General features: G+C 32.7%; 2 protein-coding genes and 1 long non-coding RNA gene across 8 annotated transcripts in view; 1 reads left to right on the forward strand and 2 right to left on the reverse strand.

Annotated features, from left to right (window-relative positions):
* Positions 1 to 26: 26 nt before the first annotated feature.
* LOC146532639 (uncharacterized) lies at positions 27 to 8792 on the reverse strand. Of its 2 annotated transcripts, none has more exons than XR_014878644.1 (3): positions 7895 to 8792; positions 2527 to 2739; positions 27 to 345 (listed from the first exon to the last, which is right to left on the reverse strand). It is a non-coding gene; the product is annotated as an uncharacterized LOC146532639 (long non-coding RNA). The 2 variants fall into 2 exon arrangements; XR_014878643.1 differs by having other exon boundaries at positions 2512 to 2739.
* Positions 4189 to 16777, forward strand: LOC146532640 (uncharacterized). Its single transcript, XM_085196129.1, has 5 exons — positions 4189 to 4843; positions 9602 to 9699; positions 12839 to 12910; positions 12989 to 13099; positions 13209 to 16777. Exons 1-5 carry the CDS (start codon positions 4639 to 4641, stop codon positions 13641 to 13643), a joined length of 921 nt encoding a protein of 306 aa, XP_085052255.1. The 5' UTR covers positions 4189 to 4638; the 3' UTR covers positions 13644 to 16777.
* Positions 16778 to 17297: 520 nt separating this feature from the next.
* Positions 17298 to 23437, reverse strand: part of sif (guanine nucleotide exchange factor still life) — a 71917-nt gene continuing 65777 nt past the window's right edge. For 3 of the 5 annotated variants that reach the window (XM_085196133.1, XM_085196132.1, XM_085196131.1), the window contains exon 40: positions 20236 to 23284. In XM_085196133.1, the coding sequence (XP_085052259.1) occupies positions 22498 to 23284 (787 nt within the window). In that variant the 3' untranslated portion in view covers positions 20236 to 22497. Of the gene's footprint in view, positions 23285 to 23437 lie in introns of all 5 variants that reach the window. The other 2 variants (XM_085196135.1, XM_085196134.1) reach the window with 1 other exon arrangement.

Genomic DNA, 23437 nt, shown 5'->3' on the forward strand with positions numbered 1-23437 from the left:
TAGGTTTCCAGGTTCCCTGCTAAAGCTGAAAAAATATATGCATATAAGGGATGCAAACTTATTTCTATGTGGTAGGTATAAATAATAAAATTATGCTATTGACATAACAAAGCGAGAGTTCCCCTGAGAAAACATTTTAATTGCTACGTTTATTTTACGTTAATTACATAAATGTACATATATATAGATATAGTAATACGAATAATTAGCTTTTCCACGTAACTCGGCGTGCGAGGTATCGTTACAAAGTTCTTTAAAAATTAAGTGGAGCTTTTATGTAAACGCTGAGTTTTCGAAACGTCGCGTCGAGCTTCAAAGTTATCCGCAATTTGTCCCTTGCTATTTCTGAATGGGGTTGAAAAATAAATTCGTAAATTATCGTTGGATATGGAGTAGATTTTGGTAAAATATTTTTAAGGAAACAGCGAAATAAATAGCATACAAATAGTCAATACGTGTTGGCTATTACTCATTTAGTTGCTATTCCTTATATATTAGCTTAAATAGCTTCACGATGTATCCCGCGAACAGCAAGGTTGGAAAGGGGAGGGAAAATAATGTTAGGACACTGCCTTCCCCATTTTCTGCCGAATTCTTGGGTGGGTTCTGGCTAACCTAAGCTTGAATTTCGGATTACGGAACCCTTGTGGGCGAGCTCGACTCGCGGTTGCTCGATTTTTTTTATTTGTGTTATTATTTTTTGTCTCACGGATTTTGCGCAGAAGGTAGTGAGATCCTAGTACCTGGGGACTTACGTCATTGTTTCGTTCTCTACTTTCCGCCCTAATGAAAAAAAAATGTATGTATATAAAGTCAAGTATTTTTAAAAACGGTATTCTAATATAATATACATTATAAGTCGCTGAAAATTATTATCCTGTACGACAAGACTATACTATAATTATAAGCAAAAAAGTTGTCAAAAAATACCACACACAAACAAAAGCAGCATTTTATTTAGTTCGAAGACTTTGAACTAATTAAATAGGTATTTTAATGAGTTAATTAAAAATATATTTTATTTAGTATAAATTCTGTAGGTAATAGAGAATTTAAAAATGTCTAATGAAATTATTGATACCTTGTTTTTTTTTTAATATTTTTATTTTCAACTTTTAAGGATTCCGTACCGTAAGACAGGACCCTATTACTAAGATTTTGTTATTCGTCAGTCCGTCTGTCTGTCTGCAGGATACAGGATATAGGTTTTATCTCATGAACCGTGATAGTTAGACAGTTAAAATGTTCAGAGATTACGTATTTGTGTCGTTGCTATCACAACAAATAATAAAAAAGAGAATGAAATATATATTTAAGAAGGCTCCTATACAATAAACGTGTTTTTTTTGCCGTTCTTATGAAAAATGATAAGCACAAGCTAACAGCTACATGCTTGTGCTGTGACACGGCAACCTCGTTATATCTATTGATACAAATAATTTTATCTAAATATATTCCGTACATTATTGAAATGGCCAAACCTTTCACCTGGCACATCAATATCTTTACTAACTATAAAATTAAATATGATGGTTTTGCTAAATCAAGTCTGCGCTAAAATTTACACCGTAGCAGCACTTGTTCGGAGTCACACTAGAAGGGCGTTAAAGTTACATCTGTCTACCGCGCAAGGGGAAACTGAGTAGATAAGAAGAAGTACATAGCCATATACGTTCGTAGACATATAAGTAAGATATATGTACATATATTAGAGATAGACGGCTCAATATCTCAAATGATATAACTAGGTTTATTGGAAACTTCTATTTTTAGAAGTGATTGATAGATTTGTATGTGCGCTGAAAAAATATATTTATTAGTTATGTTATTTAGTTTTCTTGTTTTAAATTATATATTTTATAAAATTGGTAGTAGTTAATGTGAAAATATAATTATTTAATGTTGCATTTTTAAATTGTTGTTAATTTACACTCATCTGCTGCACGCGTGCAGGTACTACAATTTACATCATAATAATTATGATGAAAAATAAAAATGTAGTGGCGAAAATGTGCATATGAAATGTAATGAATGAAAAAAATATTAATATTTCAGATTTATTGCCAGATTGTGGTTATATACTTATGTTGAAAGTATTGGTCTACAATTTATGTACTATTTAATATTTTACTCAAATATAATTCACGGTTATTACAAAAAAATAGTTTATCCATTTAAGAAGTAATTTATTCGGATATAAATATATTTATATATTTATAAAATAGTTAAGCTAAAATATCAACTTAATATAATATCAACAGTCCTTCGTGCATTGTTGCAGTTGACATTAGAATGACCTTCGTTTTATAAATTTAAACTGTTCATAAAGTTGATTCTACAACGACTTTATGTGTAAAAATAATAAAAGTTATTTAAGTATCAATGATAACTCATAACCTCATAAATAATTATAATTTTTTTTCATTAAATAATTTAAACAGAACATAAATAAAAACGTCATTAATATATAAATTATTAATAGTATTATAACATAATAATAATAATATTTACCGAAATGATCCTTACCAAGACGTAAATAAGAATCTCTTACGCTTGTGTGTAAGTATAGTGATGTACGAAGTGTAGATAGCTTGGATGTATGTGAAGGCGTTCGAGGAAGCCCCTTAATGCGGAGACAGCTCCGTTGGGACGCTATTGATCGTCATCCGCCGTCAGTGGCCGAGGCGCCCTATTGATTCGCCGCAATCTGCATGATAACCCGCGCCTGGCTTCTCCACGCTACAACATATCATTAGGATACTTATCTGTTTACTCTGTCATCATAATATGCTTAAATCTTTCGTTATATTTGTGAAAAAAATATTTTGACAGGCCAAAAATAAAAAAAAAGATAAGAATTAATTTAGAAAATATTTACGATTTTTAAAAATATCATGTTATATTGATATATTTTGATGTGTTTCCGTTTATTTTTAATATATTTTGATTTACAAAATAGTTATTTATGTTCAAGACTTCTGAACAGGTTTAATGAAATTTAAAAGGCGCGCGACAAATGTTGCTTTTGTCAATGCACAGTTGTTTGGCGCGAAATCAAGATTCAAAACTGAAACTGGAATCGTGTGTATTGGGTGTGCAACTTTAATTCTTTATTATCTGCAATGCTAGCGAACAGTATTTTTACTTGTAATAGCTCTATAGACTTTGCTTTAACTAGGTAACAAGAGAATCAATAGAAATGTTTATTGATCAACGACTGAAAGTGAGGCTGTGAACTATGTGGGTTGACAGTGTGTGGATTATACCTATATCTATATGGATTTCCATGAAAATCTCCATTGAGATATTAAAAATTATCATTATTTTCCTCTTTAGATTAATTTTGATATTTTCTTTTTTTAATAATATTTATTCTCTAAATAAATAAGTTTTTTTTTACATTTTGGAATATAAGTATTATGGAACATACACAGGTAGGTATATTTTCAATGACATTATAAGTAATTCGTATTCATTGTCAATTTGTTAATATTTAGATATGTTTTCATTAGTGAAAGGTGTTCTTGTTGAAGGACGAAGGGTGGTGGCTGTTTCACCGCATAAATATATTTGCTATGTGGGTCACTGCCGCCTACGCGCGATTCGATAAAACTTTGCAACTTTACGTGGTTACGTTGCGTATGTGTACAACGCAATGAAGTGCATATGTTTAACATTTATGCAAAATTTCGTACTCAAAAAAAATATTTTTAAGTTCAAATTATTTCAATACTATTAAATAATTTACCCATTAAAAATATATTTCTTTATTATGCTAAAAAAATAAAATATTCTATGTGAAATCAACGTAATAAGAAACAAAGCAATTATTATTCAAAACTTTTTAAAAAGTTTATATTGAATGTGTTTAAAATATTTCACAACTGTTTCTAAACTCTCAAAACTAATTTGTAGGCGACACGAGCGACAAGAGGTGACTATGGTGTCCTTCCGAGAGAATGGCGAAAGTGTGTACTAATTAATAGTGCAAAGTATTGATCAATTGTTTCACCATGGTTCTAAATATAAAATTTGGTGGAGGAAGACGAAGTTCGCGCGCAATACGGGCGCGGGTAGGTAGAGCGGGCGCGGGCGGGTAGAGCGGGCGCGGGCAGGTAGAGCGGGCGCGGGCGCGGGCACGCGGCGGCGGCGTATCGATTCCGCGACGCCTTCAGTCGGCGTCCGTCGAGCGCCGCGCTGCGCCGAGCCGCCGGCGAGCGGGCGTCGCCCCTCGCGCCCCGCGCCGCGCCTGCCGCCCGCCCCGGCCCGCCGCCCGCCCGCCCGCGCCTGCCCCGGCCCGCGACCCGCCGAGCCGGCAAACTCGACCGACCTCTTTTCGCTAGCTAACGTCGCACCCGCGTCCGTTTCCCGCCGCGAAACTGCACTCGATCTCTGCCTATATTGCCGAAACGAATCGAACTTTTCTAAACGTTCTCACCGTTTACAATTGTTTTTATTTTAAAGGGAGCTCGGAGGTCGACGAAATAGGACTTTTTTGGGGGGTGTTGATTTTTGTAATGCATTCAGAGAGCAAAATAAGGTAGGATAAGAGAGCGCACGAGTGCGATGCGTGCGAGTGCGCGTGGCTGCGGACGAGCATGGCCGGACGCGCTGCCGGCTGCGTAGGCGCAGGCAGGCATGGACTGCTGCAACTACGGCGAGTACCGCGGGTACGCGGGCGGGGGCGCCCCGGCCGCCTGGGACGGCTACGGCTACGCGCCGCTGCCCTACGCGCCCTACGCGCACGCCTACTACCCGCCGCACGCGCACGACCCCTATGCGCGCTACTACCGCTACGACTACCCGCACCATATGCACCACAGTGACCATGCCATGCCTATGGGTTGGTATACCTATATTTTATATGTACTTACTAACTTTTCAAGTTACATTTACAACAAAGTAAATGTAACTTGAAAAGCTAGTAAGAAATAATAGTAGATTATTCTTATATAGATAAATATAGAATGTATTAATAATTATTATAAAATGAAATACTTAAGCTATTGTAATTAAATTTTTTAAAGTTTTTTTTAAATATTAGTATTTGAATAAAAAAAAATGGAATACTGAACGTATTCAATTTTTTCACTTAGTAATTATAGTTAATTACATTTATCTCCGCGTAGTAGCGGTTGTGGTTTGACTGTAAACATTTTTAAGCTACGACCGCGCTGTCATTTGCAGTGATTGTTATATTAAGTTAAGTGGTACTTATCGGAAAATTTCAATAAATCTATTATACAGGGTGGAAGAGGCTGCGCTTCTTTAATTGAAACTGCATATAGGGTAAAAAATTTCAAACTCGAAGCTAAAGAAATTAATCAAGATGCCTCAACAGTTTGGACGTAGGATTTTTTTTTCATTTCACGATTTTTCTCTATACCTGTATTTCGTGTGACGCACACATACACATACTACTACAAAAATACTACTAAGCGTTGCCAAACTTCTACTTTTCATTCGTCAAAACAAAACCGAACGAGAAAGAACGATATCTCGCGTTCTTTTTCACGCAATTACCTATTTATTATAAATCTAAATAATGTTCAAACCTCTTATTAAAATTGTTTAACAAAATCCTACTTTAAGTCAATTTATTATATCACTTTTATTATGAAATTATTTAGAAATACTGCATGGTTATTGAACCACCCACAAAGTTATATTCAAAATTTTTAACACAAAATGATATTGAACTACGATAGATAGGTACTTACATTTAACATTAGTTTTACATCGTCGTTGTCGCATTCTCCTTTTACTATCACTAATATTTACATCATAAGTAATATTAAAAACTCAACATTTGTTTGAAATGTCTTAAAAAATGTATGTTTTGATAGTACACTCAAATACTGACACAATAGTTTCACATTTGAGAAAAATACTCAGTAATCACATCATCACGATCACGAAACATTCATCATGATTTTAGAAATCCGATTAATGATAAAATTAATATTAAACAACATCCAAATAATTTAAAACACTTAATAATTATTCAATGTATAAAGTTAAACAAAATAATGTAAATACAACAGAACTTAGCCGTTCCGCGGCTAAGTTCTGTTCTCACACAGATAATTAAAAACATTGTAATAGTTGCCATTAACTAAAATACTTATCGAATATACTATTAAATTTTTTATTAAGATTTTCATTATTATTTATATTTGTATGATTATTTTGATAGAAAATCGTATAAAAATTAAATATTAAACGAGTTTTATAATGTTACACGAGGACCTGCGAAAACTCAATACGAAATAAATTAATATTTAGTAATTATTTGTAAATAGTATTGATAATTTTATTAATTATTTTAATATCAAATCATGCGTAAAAAGTATAATCTACATTTATTATGAATTATAGTGTTATATTGCACAATCAATCAATATTAAAAATGAATTTTGTTATCTGTACAAAGACACCCCGCTCACGCCGCACCGATTACCGGGGATTCCCATAGAATCGGTGCGGCGCGTACATTCTGCGCAATAGTAGTTGGGTCGGACTATAGCTGAATGCTATTTACTAAACCATATAAATACAACGGGTTATGGGCCCAGACCACGTTGTAACAATAATAAAGAAGATTGCATCAATCGTAGAAAATTAGAAATACTGGCGAGATTAAAACAGCGTTACTTCACGCGACGCTTTGGCGTTGGTATTGAAATTTGGAGGTTAAGTTGCCGGGAAGGAATAAAAAAGAAAAACAAGCAAAATAAACAATCACAATGAAAAGGAAACAGCACAGTAATAAAACTGGAAGGAGTGAAAAATTGGAATGCTTGGAAGTTCCAAACCATAATACTACTACGGGGGGAAATTGTGTCATCATCATCTGCATTTATTGTAAAAAGAAATGCTACAATTAAAAGAAATATTAAATGTTTCAAGTGTAATAATATGGGTCATTATCGAGCTGAATGTAATGTGGACAGAAAATGTAATATTTATTGTTAAAAAAAGTGAAAAAAAATGCTATTATTGTAATAATTTTGTAAACATGTTAAAAATGAGTGTTAGTTTAAAACGGGAACATAAAAAATGTGTTTGTAGTGCAACAAAAGTAAAATTAAAAACCTAATAGAAATAATTCAATAAAAGTGTGTGTAAAGTGTATTCCTAAGTGTTGCGTTAATTTAACATCAGCTCGCCGCCGTTGCCTACATACCTACGCTAGTTGCTGCGACTCGATTTCTTGAATGAAGCGTGTGCGACGTTGCCGCGCCGACAGGTAAGTGTGTGAGTGATAATATAACACTTTACAAATGGCGTTTTTTTTTTAAAACGATTATTTTATTATTTATTTTGTTTGAAAAAATAACTTTTTCATTTTTGGGAATTATTTTTTTTCTGAATTATATTATGCTTTTATAGAGTAGTTAAAACTGTGGTTTCATTTAAAGTGGTGCCGTCAATTCCACCCTGTATACAGTCCATTACCGACACAGTAATTTTTATTTGAATTTGTATATAAATTTTAATTTATATTTACCTAATAGATTTTTTTAAATATAATTTTTATTTAATTTAACAAATTCAAATATTATTTGAATGTTTGAATTTTACTTTTAAAATCATTTAAATATATGAAATTGAAATGATATAATAATGATTCATATTAATGAATAATATAATTAAAACGTGATTCGAATAAATTCAGCTTTCGCACAAGTGTAAATTTATCGTAGAAGCTATATAAAGCCAATAACTAGAAAAAAATATATTTAGTTACTGAACTTTAAAGCCAAATAAAATAAATGTTGTATTTCCATAATACACTCCAACCATAAATTTTTACTTGCGAGTGACTAAAAAATGTACATGAGTTATACATATTTGTGTAGTGCGTAATCATCGAGTGCCAAAGTTTGTTTACCAATATACGGAAGATTGGAATCCGCACGCGTGGCGCGTGGCGCGTGGCGCGGCGACATTCTGAACAATGAAGAATGAACTAAGAATTAATGTTTACGTTGCGGCTTGGGCGGACTTCTCGCCGCGCGCCGTCTGCCTCACGTGTCGATGTCGCGGGGCGCGGGCGGCGGCGGGGCGCGGGCGCGGCGGAGGCGGGCGCGCTACAGGTGGTCCCCCGCAGCCCGCGCGGGATTGATTACCCGCACGGCGCACAGCCACTCTACATATTGACCGGGGCGCTAACACCCGCGTCGCTGTCGCTATGAACTTTACAGGCTACGCGAGTGCGACTGCGTCCGTGTAGTTAGACACTGCAACACGACTACATATACTAGTGACTACTGAAACTTACACCTCACACTTGTATCTCAAGTTACGTCACACGTTTCATTCCTTGACGTATTCGTCATTATTGTCTCTCATTATGCACGATGTAAACTATGACTTTTTTTTAATGTCACGCTGTATTCCGCATACAGCAGGATACGTAAAGGGAACCTAGTGTTAAGACACTCCGTCCCCCATTTTTAAAAGATCCAAATAAAAATATTTCTATTCAAATTTTATCATAAAATATGTCATTTGACTTAAACATTTAAGTTATAGTAACATTAAGTTACGTCAGTCGCATAAATAAATTAATATGTAAATAGTATTCTAAGTCACGCGATTAAGCGCGAGCTTGGCAGTGAGCAATTTGTATTTTAATTTTTATCATTTACATTAGGGATGTCTCAGAAAAGAAAATGTGAATATAGCTCGAGTGGTATCGATGATGAGAAAATTATTATTTAAGTAGAATGCTAAAGTGTGGCTGAAAACGCGACAGGTTGTGGATTCGATTTCTACTGTAGGAAATGATATATTTACCATTTTCATCCCTTCGTTCTAGTGTAAAAGGAAAGCGCGGCATTGAATTCCGCCACTTAACACGCAATGCCTCTAGAAATCATTTGGAAATCCCGCTTTGTGCGGGATACAGCGTGAAGCTGTAATTATGTTAACATTAATGTTTAATTTTAGAATGTAGAACACGTGTCGAAGTTGTACAGATACGTAGAATGAGTAGGAGGACGAAATTATACTATGTAAATATTTTCTTGAATGTATTCGTATGACATGCGCAGATAACTTTATGAAATTGAATGAATGACTGGTTGTTATTTCTCAGGATTACTTCCTGTTTAATAAACTTCATAAATTGATTGTTATATCTATTCAGGGGAGTAAATACGAAATATTAAGAGACATTTTACGAATAGAATATTACAACGATATTAGATAATTATTCTAAATTAATAAATTAGTTTGTTTAAAGTTCTTTTTTTTATTCTCTAAAAATGTTTTTATCCAAGCTACTTGTATTTTTATATAGAAATGTAATAAAACCATTTTCGTCGTGTGAAATGCCTTGAAAATATAGTTATACAATAGTATTCATAATTTATCTGTATAAATAATAACTAGACGTACTTATATAATAGACATAAAATTATATATTTAGTATAACTAATGAATATGAAATCACCAAAAATGTGGTCGGACATCAATTAATATATTTTTTAATTTCTTAAAGTATACTTTGAAATTGTAAAAAAACTCTTATTATTACTAAAAGATTTTTTTTTAATTGTAAATAATTAGTAAATTCGTAATTCATCTGTCGTAGACTATGGCGCCTACGCGCTGAAGGAGGCGCGCACTCGAAGGGCCTTGGCACGACGGGAGCTACGCACGCATCCTGCGCATCTTCCTTTACCACATACGGTAAGTTGTATTTTAAACTTTTTTTAGCGTTTCACGCTGTATCCCGCTTATAGCGTGAAATATAAGTGAACAAACTTAAATTTAAAATGAATTAAAAATATGTATAATATTTCATAACAAATTATATTTATGATATATTTATAAAATGTTTATAAATATATAATTCTTTAAATATTTGCGTTTACGTCACGCTCTAAGAAAAATCTTATGCTTCTAAAAAGCATAGGAACTTGTTACAAATGAACCCGCATTGCCACAAAATCTTTATAGATAAAAATAACCACTTGTTTTAAAAATAATTAAAAAAAAATCAATTTATTCATTATTTTTTATTTGGGAGATATAAAATTATTTAAAATTATGTTATAAATGTTGCAGTTATTATTATATTTATATGGAAATCACAGTTTAGTATAAAAAAAGTATACAAAAACAAGCCAAGCGTACTGTACTAGCTTAGGGTTTAGGTAATTATGGTTATACAAGCGTAGAGCGCACGTAGAGGCGGGCTTGTTGCGGTTTACTATGCTATTTATAGCTGTTGCTGTTTTATACCTTTATTATGTCTTTGTTACATTTCAATATGTGATTGTCTAGTAACATCTTATTTTTCATAACAAATATATAGTATGTTTTTGTTAGTGTTTTGGTAAATATTTTCGTATTTTTATGTATAAATTATGATTAAAACGATGAATTATTCTCATACCATGTATAGTATATACATATATAACGGGTGTAATGTAGCTATATATGAGATAGCGTTTAGTGATGAAGGGGTGGGGCGGCGCGGCACGATCGATGTCCGTCAGTCCCTGCACTTCTGCGTTGCAGTACTGCATCCGTCACATCTTGAAATTCCTACAACTTCTTAAGAACTCCTGGCATATGCTTTAATATTAAATTGGTTTTCATACTAAAGTCTATGAAAATGTTTTTAGGACGTATCTTCTTTAAACGCGAATGTATAGACAGGATCGTTTATATAAATTATATATAATAATATCAACATTGCAATGTTTGTTTAGAAACTTAACGTGATCTATATAATAATAATATCTCTATACTTAATTTTACAGAATATAAAATACCCTCGCAAAATCTCAATCTTAGCTGTATCCAATCCAAATAAAATATTCAACATAAAGTTGTGTCCTCCATTCAGGATGAACTGGATGTAACGATAAAACAAAACTTTTTATAATGTTGAGCGCGGTAAAACTTTCGTGTATATGAATATTAAGACTTTTAAAATGTATTATCATAGCACTGTTAACTTAAGGATTACCGTCATCAATGAGCACAAATAAATTGAAATATCTAAAATATATATAAAAAAAATACGTTTAGGCATACCGAAGATAATAAAAGGCAACATGTAAGCAATTAGGTATTGCTTCGAATGTTGAAAACTAGTCATACGGTACATTAGAGTAGTGGCGGGAGATTTGCGGAGGCCAACTATCGAGCGGCGCCCGGTGAGCGCGGTGAGCGCGGCGAGCGCGGCGCGGCCCACGTGACTTATCGATCAGCGCGCCCACGACACTCGGAAAAATCAACCGCTGACAGCTTTCATGGGCCACCACCCCGCGCCGCCCGCACCCCCCCTGCCACCCTCCGCCGCCCTCCGCCGCCCTCATTAGCGCCTTTGTGCCGTGCTTGTCTCGTAATATAACACCGTTATAATACTACTTATAAACTACTTCCGGCCTCCAAAATTTCATTTTTAAATGTCACATGTTGAAATTTCATCTGCATATGAATATTTTTGGTCAAATTTAAAAAAAATATAAAATACTTAATACAACGTAACCTAATATTAAGTATTATGAGGTACAGAGGGAACTTGTTTACTAATTAAATTAAGCCTGTCGATATTATTGAATGGTTGTTCAACGTCATATTATTATGTGTATTTAATGTACTCCATACACTAGTAAAAACTATAATACTATTGATATGAGCTGATAACCGTGAAGTTTATAATTAACATCTGTTGGCATTACTGATAGCTACGAGTCAATGACCGGCTCGCGCTCAAACACGATTTTAACTAAAGTTTTCGAAACACTTGCCATACATTTGCCCTTGTGCTGCTAAAAAGCGGAAACTAATTCATATTGTCAAGTTTCGGACTTAAGACCAATTATTTGAAAGTGGACCGTAAAGAGCGACGCGTACGACTGATATCAGAGAGAGGTACTGTCCTCTGACACTGACCTATATTATCAGGATTGGACGTCCTCACCGCAACTATGCTCCACACACGGCTACTGTTTAATTAACCGATTAATTTTATAACGTTTATAACCTTTTATAACCTTTTGTGTTATTATCATTATATATTAATAAAACACAAAATTGACATTTGTTCCAGGAAGTAATTATAGAACACGGTAATGTTATAGCGATATCAACAAATATATAAAAATAGTGACATAAAATATACATAAAGTTAAAAAATAATTTAAATAAAGTGAGAATATTTAAAGGAGTAGTTTATACAGTTAGTAACATGCATTGATTGTGCCAAGTGAATGTTATCGATTGCCCGTTTATCGTCATCAGCCAGCTATGTAACGCGACGTTTGCTTCACTCCACTGAATCGATACTCGCGAAACATTCTCTTCTTAGACCATGCTCTTTAAATATTTGTTTATTAATACGAAATGTACACACATGATGTTTATTATTATATGATATTTTTTGAATTATTATGTAGGTATGTAGGTGATGTTAGAGTAAAATATGAAAAAAAAAATGCTATTTGAAATTGTTGTCCGGTTAAACGTATAAGAGAGAAAAAAGTATTAAACTAGAATATGTATGAAATTTGTAACTAGTGCTAACTTACGAGAACACCAGAATTTATTTCTAATCAAAATATTTTTGGATAAACATTTAAAACTCCGCACCTATTGGATGATCAGCGCTTCTTTACCCGACAGTGCAAATTTCCAATTGGATATTAGTGTTGTTACAACTTTTGTTATCAGTATTTCACAAAAAGAAATTTTGTAAAAATCTACAAATAAAATATAAAGAACTTACATTTAGTTAGGTTATATTTAAAGTATATATAGAGAGTTTTAAATAACTAAAAATATTAAAATTTATATAAACTATCATTGTTTTCAGCCACCTTTAGATTGTGGAATTAACGGTCGCAGTGCCGCATATTGCGATCCACAGATGTGGTCTCCTTATCAGGTACTTCATACGCAAAATTAATAAAAGTTACAATAAATAACAAATTGAAATATTTACATATATTTTTGTATATTACAGATGGGCGTGATAGGAGGTGGTTGGAGTGGGCCTAATGCTATGAATGGTTCTTGGGCTTCTCGAAACATGTGCTCGCGGGAACGTTACGCATCTGATTGTCGCCTAATGAAGGTATATCTACAAATAATTTAATGTAGCTTAGCAAAAATAGTCCTCTGTTCATTCTGTAATACAATTATTATTCTTGAATTATTTCTTAATATATTATATTTATTTTTAGGGGTCAATATATCCCCAGAATCAAATATGCGCGCAAGATGGCAGGTCTACTCCGTACCCAACGTACGAAGACTCACTTTATAACGGAGACAATGGACAAAAACATGTCAACACTCCAGAGCTTCCGAGCCGAAATATAATCCCACCGGAGGCTGTAAGATCAGTTCGTGACCAAATATATACTGAGCAGCGACGATCGCCCCCTGAAGAGAAACGACCTCCAGTAGTACCATTACCTGCTTTTCAGCAAGCTTTCGGTTCCACTGAGATAGGTAAGTTTGCTGAGGCCTTTAGTCGAGCGGAGGTCGTCCACGAAACCGAAGACTCCTCCGACAACTTTATGTTCGAATCGTTTCACGAGTGGGAAGGGCCGCCCGAGTTGCAGTGGACTTCACAGGCCACATCTCGCGAGATCAAATGTGAAGAAAATTTTTGAGGAATACTTTCCTCTTGCTAGTGCTAATTTTAGGCGATTTCGCCTTTTAGGTAATTAGATAATTTTTAGTTCCACCACCACGTTGCCAAAATGAAGTAGCGATGTCGAAGATATCTCAATATCTTAGAACTAGGATGTGATACGATTTTTTTTAAATATACGATGTCAGCACTGACACCAGTAAAGTGGGGTGACTTTTAATGGATATACATATGATATAATATTATATATTAGAGAAATTTAGTTATTCCCTTTGACTAGTTTTAGAAAGACCTTAAAAGAAAGACATTAATAAATAATATGGACAGCAAATGGGGGTTCGAATGAGAACGAGTAGGAAAAGAAAAAGAAATCACGTTTCAATGTGCCTTTAATTGGAGAGCCCGGCCGCAGCTCGCGTGGCGTCCCTCATCCCGAACCTATTGATATCGATATCATAATTACAATAGCAATTTTAGGGACCAACGTTTAGACAAATATATACGACCCTGTCGCGTTAACGACCTATACGCAGTAAGCTCAACGAAAACTAATATTCAGTCAGGGAGTTTAACGAAATTTATAAGAACCCTAGTCGAATGTTATAACAATATAACGGACAAAATAATAGCTTTGTTGTTAATTTAAATTATATATTAAACTTTTTTAATCTTATGCTATCATAATTTAAAATATGAAAATAACCTTAAAAAAACATTTATTTTGGTGGACTTTTTTTGAAGTGTTAAAAATGTAAAAACAAATTTGTAGTTTACATTTCAACGTTTGAGCCTTAAAATTAAACTCAAACGTGTTTTATTTTCTCATAATAGTTTAGAATTAATTATTGATGGGGTTAGTAAGACGCCGCGCGGTAACATAAAAAAAAATTGAAATTATTAATGAGTAATGAAAGAAGTCACGTAAGTATATTTAGGTAGATAAATTTTTAAAGAGATTAATAATTATAAATAAGACAGCTTTTTGAAAAAAAATGCTAGGGTCCAATAAACTTGAAATAAATGTGTATTTGCATAAAAAAAACGCAAATTACAAACTTCTAAATATTCAACTACAATTAATTGGATAGTTCATTCTGAAGCGTGTTGCAAGGACTCTTTGTTTTAAAAAGGACCTATTTATTTCAAATGTAACCTTTTTATATTGCTCATTGCAAAAGGTAATTTTTATATTTCCACTTATTAATATTTTTTATGTACCGTACCTGTTCTTAAATTGGAAAATTATGATATTTTCTCATTTAATTATTATGAAATAGATACCTATTGATTTATTTATATGTATATGTAGATATTACGAGTAGTATTACTATTTTACTATTACTAGTAAAGTATGAATTGATTTGAATGTATTTTGCAAGCGTCTTTTAACAATTAACTTCCATTGGTCTTCGTTATTAGGAAAGGAATCTATAATCAACTTGTCTGTATGTGAACCTCTTTCGAAAAATTCTGCAAAATTAAAGGAGTGCCTTATGTAATTATTATAATATGAAATTAGGTGGAAGAATTTTATTCTAGTCTAATTTGATGAAACACCATATAGTTAATAGCATAATGAAAACTCTTATAAACCGAGAATTTCATTAATGAGTAGATGTGATAATAAACTTATTTAAAAATTATTTAACATATACATGTAATAGCGTGCGTATTATTATTATATATTTAAAATATTATAAAATTTTTGTCAAAATGTGGCTATCATAAATAACAATAGCATATATATATACAAAGCCATTTATTATATAAAGAGTTTCGTTTGTGTGACTTTATAGATTTATGAGAATACCCTATACTTTTGTTGTACTGATTTATTTCTAAAACTTGTTGATTTCATGAAAAATTGGCGAGTGACAGCAGTTACGTAGTTACGTAGATAATAGTCAAAATTGAAGTTTAGTCAAGTCTCACCGTCTATTACTCTATCACACCTGACATCACTATTTTGGGTCATATTCATCGGACGTCATAAAACACTATTATAAAATAATTTATAACAGGTAATAATATTTGTTTTAGATTATTATTAATTTCAATATGATCTGAAAATTAAATATTCTTTTAAGTTGATAATATCAAATTAACGGAATATTATATTGATGATATATCAATATGTTTATATAAGACATACCCGTAGTAAAATTAATAAATGTCCGGCGGGTTTGACTCTAAAAACTGTTGTCATGTAAACAATTATTTTATTAAATGTTAAAAAATTTACTATGAGTATCTGTAATTTTAAAATCTAAATCTCTCAGGTTCAAACATAAGTTTGTGAATTCATCTGGTACACAAAAAAGCGATACATCATCAACAGCATTTGAGCCTGGGCGACACCGATCTTTAGTATTTTATATTTGTTTAAATACAATAAAAAAGTAGTCTGTGCCACATAATATAAATGTATATACAATATACATGTTCTTAGATAGTCCTATTGTTATTTATTTAAGTTAGGAATTTATAATTTATACTGTAGAGAGTTGTACAGAACCTAATATAAAATATTTTAAGTGTTTTACTTAATATAGAGCTTCCCCTTTGACTATCCTACAATTTTGTCTACCACCAGAGTTAGCTTTACCATTTATAATTATTATCATTATACTTTCGTACGAATTTATTATTCCTTCGAATTATATTAGTATCGAGCTAGACTTAGCTTACTTAATGCTAAGTTCTAATTGTTTGTGGTCGTTCTGTATTTGTGACAGTCAAGTCGATGAGCATATTCATAGTTCACGTTAACAGTACAAAGGATATAAAACATCATTCCACTATTTATTAACTAATTTTTATATCATAGTTTTAGTTTCTGGAGAAGTGGTTCTAACAGGAATATACGATTAGTAATTTAAATTGAGAAAATCGACGCTAATGGAGGACGCCTAAAATCATAGTTAATTTTCACAGAAAACTTGAGTAGAAGTAAACATTGTTTTATGTATTAATTAACATCATTGTGAGGTCATTATTGTAAATATAAAATTATGTTTTCAATGTTCCATTCATATCAATTTAGATATCCTGTTTTAATAGCAAATTGTAAGATTATCGTTCCAAAGACACTTACCGAGTTTAATTTATCGACGTCGATGTACAATTAAAATAAAACATTTTACTAAACCTAAATGTTGCTTTATTGAAGTTACCAGAAAACCTTAATCTACATATGTTTCTATAAAAAAAAATTTTAACAGCTGCATAGTTGTAGTAGTCATCCAGATTAAGCAGATTCCTTTCACACAAGCACCAGATTTTTATATGACAATACTTTTGTGTTAATTTTGTGGCGCAGGAGCACAAGCGTGCGACAAACGCGTCGGTTGTGGGTTCAATTCCTACTTGAAAAAATGAATTATTTTTTGATATTCCTCGCTCTAGTACCAATGTTCTAGAGGCGTTTCGGCCCTTTTCACGCAATGCTTCAATAATTCGGCGGAAAGGCTTAAAAAGATATCTTGCTTCTGTTTATTTGTTTATTTTGTTTTAAAATTGTTATTAATTATGATAAAAATTGGAAGTAAAAACTAGAATTAGCAACTTATGCTCAAAATGATGCCTCTTTCAATTATATTAAATTTATACATAATAATTTCTATTAAGTATATGACTAGGAAGGTATATTTTGGGTAAAATAAAACACCAACGATATACATTTTATATTTATTCATAAGCAATAAAAAGTAATTTCCATAATATGTGTCACAAAAAGAACTTATTGATACTTACAAAAACAACCGGAATGTATACATCAATTTACAATTAAATCGGAGAGTCACTAAAATTACGAGAACGGAGAAAACAATGAACACAATAAATATTTTGACAAACCACTGTCCGATGGCACAAGACTGGCTGCTAAAGTAACGTGCACTCGGCGTTCTCACAATACGTAAAGGCACTTTTAATTTAGGCATTTTAATAAAATGAACTTGTTAATTAATACATCAATCAAATCCTTTACCGGTATTTTCGACGCAGTGATAAGAAACGTAACGCTTTAACGTTTTTCAGTTAAATACTTCCCATTGGATATTTCAGGTTCCGTGTGCGATCTGAAGTAGTTTGGCAAAATGGAGGGGAAGGTGATGATAGAACCCAAGCAGCAAATTATATAAGATTAAATTATAAAAGTATAATACTTACAATAACATTAGTTACATTCGTATTTTACTTCAATAAGTCTTTCTAAATATTCATTCAGTTTTCTACGTTACTTTCGAATGTCATTGAAGTATGAAATACAATCGCAATTAATGAGTTCATTCTTCATTTCATTATTCACTCATATTTGTTTATTCATTTTCATTAATTATATTTTCTTAGTATAACAATATCTATAAATTGATTGTATAAGTTCGTAATTATTAAATTCGAATATTTTAACATATGTATATTAATAAACAGGTTTTATTTTAATTAATCCACAAAAACAAATTTGGAACTGATACGTTACGTAAAATTTGAAATATAATAATTGCAATATGTGTAATGTGTTGTAATAATAATAAATAATTACAATATCTACATAGTATCGATACATAATATACAATAAATTTCAAAATGACTGTAAACTTTAATATATTTTTAAAACCATAATATAACTTTTAACTGAACATCTCTGGAGTTGCAATGATATGTACTAACTTATAAGTGTTACATTATTCAATTATTAATAATTAAATTTAAAAGGAAGCAAAAATGAACGTTATAATATAAACTCATGGCATACCTAATTTTTAAGATTTACTAAGCAAATAAATATCTTTCAAATTAATTTAATTTAAGTATATAAACATACTGTGAAAAGGATAAAATAAAAGACAAAAACATAGTTCAGTTGTTAGTTTTATCATGGTTTTAAATAACTTCACAATTCAATAGCTATACATTAACCAAATAATTATGTCTATTTGTCATTCGGTAAACGAATCCAACCGAGTCATGGATACAATACATGTTATATAATTCGCCTAACCTATGATAGAAATTTCGAATTTGTTCACGAAGAGAAATAATTATCAAAACTACCTAGTGTATTTTCCCATAAGGTAAAGTGCATTTCAACTATAGGGTAGTAGGTGATTGCGACGCCGACGTGACCAAATGAAACGCAAGTAAGTAGATTACAGCTAGCTACCTCCACGATATACATATATATATTCAGTACTATGTTAACAGTGAGTATTAAAAAGCACGGGCGGGTACAACGGATACCCAGTTTGGCACAAATACAGTAGAAACCTCATATCATAGTCATATTATGTAAATATGTTATAGAAAGTAATTATAAAACATTTTTTCATCGATCGGATTTTATGCAGTTATATATTTATATTTAAAAGTGTAGTATTCAACAAGCAACACGAAACAGCACCGTACTTTTTGCCGTCAATTACTTATATCGATTGTCTGATTTAATTCCGTAACTACATTTTCAAATATTAACATTAATAAAACAAATATCTTCCAAAATAAATGTAATAAAATGTGTGAAGTCTGTAATTTCAATTTCATTTGTTTTGATATTGTCATTTATTTTATGAGATTGGCTTAATTAAGTTTTATGTTAGATCTAACATGAATAAATAAAACTTAGCGACTATTAAAATGTAGGTTTTGATAATCGAATGAATGTTAACCTGATGTGAAACTGGTGCTACGTCGCGCACTCGCGGCCGAGTTCCGAATATCTGATAAAACACTATAGGTACAAATCCGCCATAAGTATATTCTACTAAATGTTTCTTTCTTATGTCCATACCACATACGAACCTCGCACAGTCTTATTTAATATCAAATGTAAACATTTCGGAATATAAAAACTGTAAAACATTTGAGCGTAAAACAAATTAAACTTAAAAATAACTGAACAAATATGTCATATTTGAGCTTGATGCCTCGATTTTTTTTTAAATGATAACAGTGTTCATGTAATTTAAATAATATATTTATATATTTCTCTTAATAAATAAAAAGAGTGTAATTTGTAGCGGAACCCATTTAACCTACCTCTTACCACCATTCGTCAATCGCGTGTACTGTCCCAATCGTACATAATATAATATTATATATGTAGTACTAACTATTTATACTTGTATCTAATAATATATACGCATCGGAATTAAAGGATTTAATTAGAGCACATTTTACTTTATTTGTGTGAAAACAATTATTTTATAATTTCTTTGATAATACCAATATAATTTAATGCGACATATAGACATCTTTTCAAAAGAAATTATTTTTATGTAATGTTCTTTGTAGATGATCTGCAAGTGGTGGCTTTTAAATCATTATAAAAAAAACAAGACAAATAAAAATACTACTGAACAACTTATGAACTACTCACTTGAGTCAGTTAAGTTGTTGAAGTAATTCAATCAGTTACGAGTTAATATATCGATGCATATTTATTATAAAGTATGTGAAACTACAAACAGCTTAACATGAGATAATTTATGTTATCATTGAAAGTGAGGAAAGGGGGTTGAAAATGAGGAAGCGCGTTTTGGAAGTCCGAAGATATAACGACAACGTTCAGTAGCAGACGGTGGTGGAGGATGGGCTGGTGGGCTAGGGGGCTAGTGGCGGTGGTCGGGCGCGAGCGACTTGCGGCTGGCGGAGAGGTGCGGTGCGCGGGGCGCGGGGCGCTGCGAGCGCGGCAGCGTGGTGGGCGCGGGCGGCGCGGGTTCGCCGGCCACGTCGCGCGGCTTCCACACGGGCGACCCTACAACACACCAAACACCGAACTCTTTATCACTTCCGTCACGTCGCTGCGTTCCATCAATTTAGAGTACTAGGCGCCAGGTACCGCGGCTCAAAGAGTTGAATGTTTGATGAATGTTGTCGACGTCGCCCCGTCCGCCCCGCCCCGGCGAAGCGAAAGGAAATTGCAATTTCATTTTAAACAATCACGATAAATAACGGAGAGAATGAGTTGTAGGAGAAACAAGGTGATGTGACCGTGGCGTTGTACTATTGCAATTTCATTTCGGCTCGGGCCCGGTACGTAACGAAACGTTCATAAAGCTCACGCTGCGCCCTTCAAAGCGGCTAGCCACAGTCTCAGAGGTCAACATTGTCATCGAACATTCAAAAAACTTCGGCGGCGTTACAACTATTGTAGTTTAATATTAGTTTATAATTATTATATAGTGATATAATTTCACTGCTATGTCACGATTAAATATTTTTATTATATTAAACTAAGGTGCATCACGTACGTGAATAAGTATTGCGACGGGTGAGTCATCTCACGACACTAGCTGTCAGAAGTTCGATCAGTGCAACATCTATAGGCCATCAAACGAAGAGGGTGCTAATCTAAATTTGCTATTTGCTAAGAAATTTGCTATTTTTTATACTTTTTCTTCTACTTTTATTATTAAGTTATTATGTCAATAGTAAATTTTATAATTGTAGGTTATTTGTTTATGGCTATCCTATTATAAGATTTTATTACGTTAATTGAAAATTACTTTTGTAATAGCATGCATATAGATTATACAATTATCGATTATAATTTTAATATATGTAGTAAGATATTTTTATTAATTGCGTAAAATAGCTTTGCATAGTTCATTTACTCATTGTTAACGTTCTATGATGTCGGAGGTGAAACGTACGAAGTTTCGACACAATGATAACGATAGTAATAGATTAGCGGATAGTCAACTTAAATATTAATTGAGCAGGCACAGAATTAAATTATAAAAAAAATACTCATATCGTACGAGTATAGTACAGGTATATCGAAATGGAAGACTTAAATGGTACAAATCCGTGGCAATTTACGTAATAATAATAATAACAATAGTAATATATGGTTTTTTTTATAAGAATATAATAAGTGAAATAATTTATTAAGATAGAAACTATGAAAAATTGATTAAGGATTATCATCAGTTCAAAACCACAGCCATTTATATGTAACACTTAGCACTTGGAGTCTATAGTTAAGAGTTTTAGTTTAATATATACTGGATCCAATATATGTCTACATACATGTAATATAGTACTACGAGTATAATATAGTCCCTAAACGGGGTTCACGGGGTTGAGTTATGTATTTGTATATAGTTATAGTTACGTATGTCGTATACGTAAATAGAACCTGCCGATCGTCTCACATGTCTCCCAGCCGATCACTTTCTACGATTAAATTAAATTAATTGGTGTCATCTACTTAGTACGTAGTGAGATAAACTATACTTAAAATAATTCTAATAATTTTAAAATTAACTATCTAAGTTCTTAAAACAACTTCCTTACTTCGGCGTCTAGTCAATTCCATATATGAATATTCCATACTTATAGCTATCCTTACGATCGAGCAGTAGTCATTTTTATTATTTCCAATATTCATTTCAGTCGTCAATCACTTTATTTGATATAAGCAGGTGTAAAATATCTTTTTACATTATGAAAATATTAGTGCATTACAATTTGTCATGTAATTATTAGACCAATTTGGGGTTTCATAAAATATATATTTTACTTAACACGGTTCTACAAATTAAATTGACATTTGTTTGAAAAAAAATCCCTTTATGATAAAATAAAGGATACAATCATTACAAAAATGTATACGATAATCAAAAAAGTATCTAAATTTATAATACACAAGTATTTTATAATGTAAATAGAGAATTTACAAAAAAATATAAGGTCTAAACGTGAATTTGATCAAAATCATTTCTTTGATAATGTCGGGAGGAAGGGCAATGTCCGCGCTCGTGTCCAGAGTCGTTTAGAGTCTCAACACTGCTACGATCAGATGATACGAGGATAGATTGAGACGTCAGAGACTTTCGACGAGATTTGGGCTGCTTGCCCTTCCCCTTATGCTAAGAGGTTTTACTTTGCTTTTTTCCTGAAAGGTAACATTCAACACAAGTGGGGTGTTCGATAGCTTTAGCGATAGATTCGGTCGACTTTGAAACGACGATACCCATTTTCATAGCTTTATCTTCAACCTTGGCTAATTGGGAATAATGGGTCATTCTGTCCAAGGAATTAGTACCAAGTTTGGCTAATTTTTCACCACTTGATTTAGATGATCTACGACTCGTATTTGGTGATTTACATGGAGATCGATCAAAGCTGGCTTGTGGAGTTCGCATTATACCCTTTTTAGGGGCAGGTTTTGGTGATCTAGATCTATCTAGGCTACTTTCTCTGGATTTCATAATACTTCCACGCGGTGACCTAGACCCATCGAAACTTTGTTGAGGCGAACGAGATTTGTCAATTGACCCACGAGGGGACTTAGATTGATCGAAACTCCCTCTGGGTGATCGATGAAGCGTTTTATTGCCGTGCTTCAAGCTAGATTTATTAGGTGACTTACAAATAATGACTTTAGTTACGCGGTCTCTATCTGGTGAAATATGTTCTACAGATCTTATCGGTGACCGATCCCTATTTATGTTGCTGCCACTGCCTGAACGGATTATTTTTATCTTTTTTTCCGACGATGATGAGCTCTTCCTTTCTGGAGAAGATTTAAGTGACTGAGATCCTTGCTTACCTAATTCTTTCACCATTGTCGGTTGGTATTGAGTAGGTTGATGAGAAGATTGGATAAGCCGTGCTTGACTGCCGGTACTCCCAGCACTTAATGTCGACGTTGTACTGTAATATATACAAAATATATTTAAGTATATACTCATTACTATACTTATTCTTACAAATTAAACAAATGAAAATCAGTACATGTTAAGAGGAATTAATTGTAATAATTATATAGAAGTAATTGGTGCAAGTTCTACTTAAAATTAATACTAA

This window comes from Heliconius melpomene, chromosome 13, assembly GCF_056956725.1.
Source record: "Heliconius melpomene rosina isolate 202511_hmr_F chromosome 13, ASM5695672v1, whole genome shotgun sequence".
Classification (NCBI taxonomy): Eukaryota; Metazoa; Arthropoda; class Insecta; order Lepidoptera; family Nymphalidae; genus Heliconius; species Heliconius melpomene.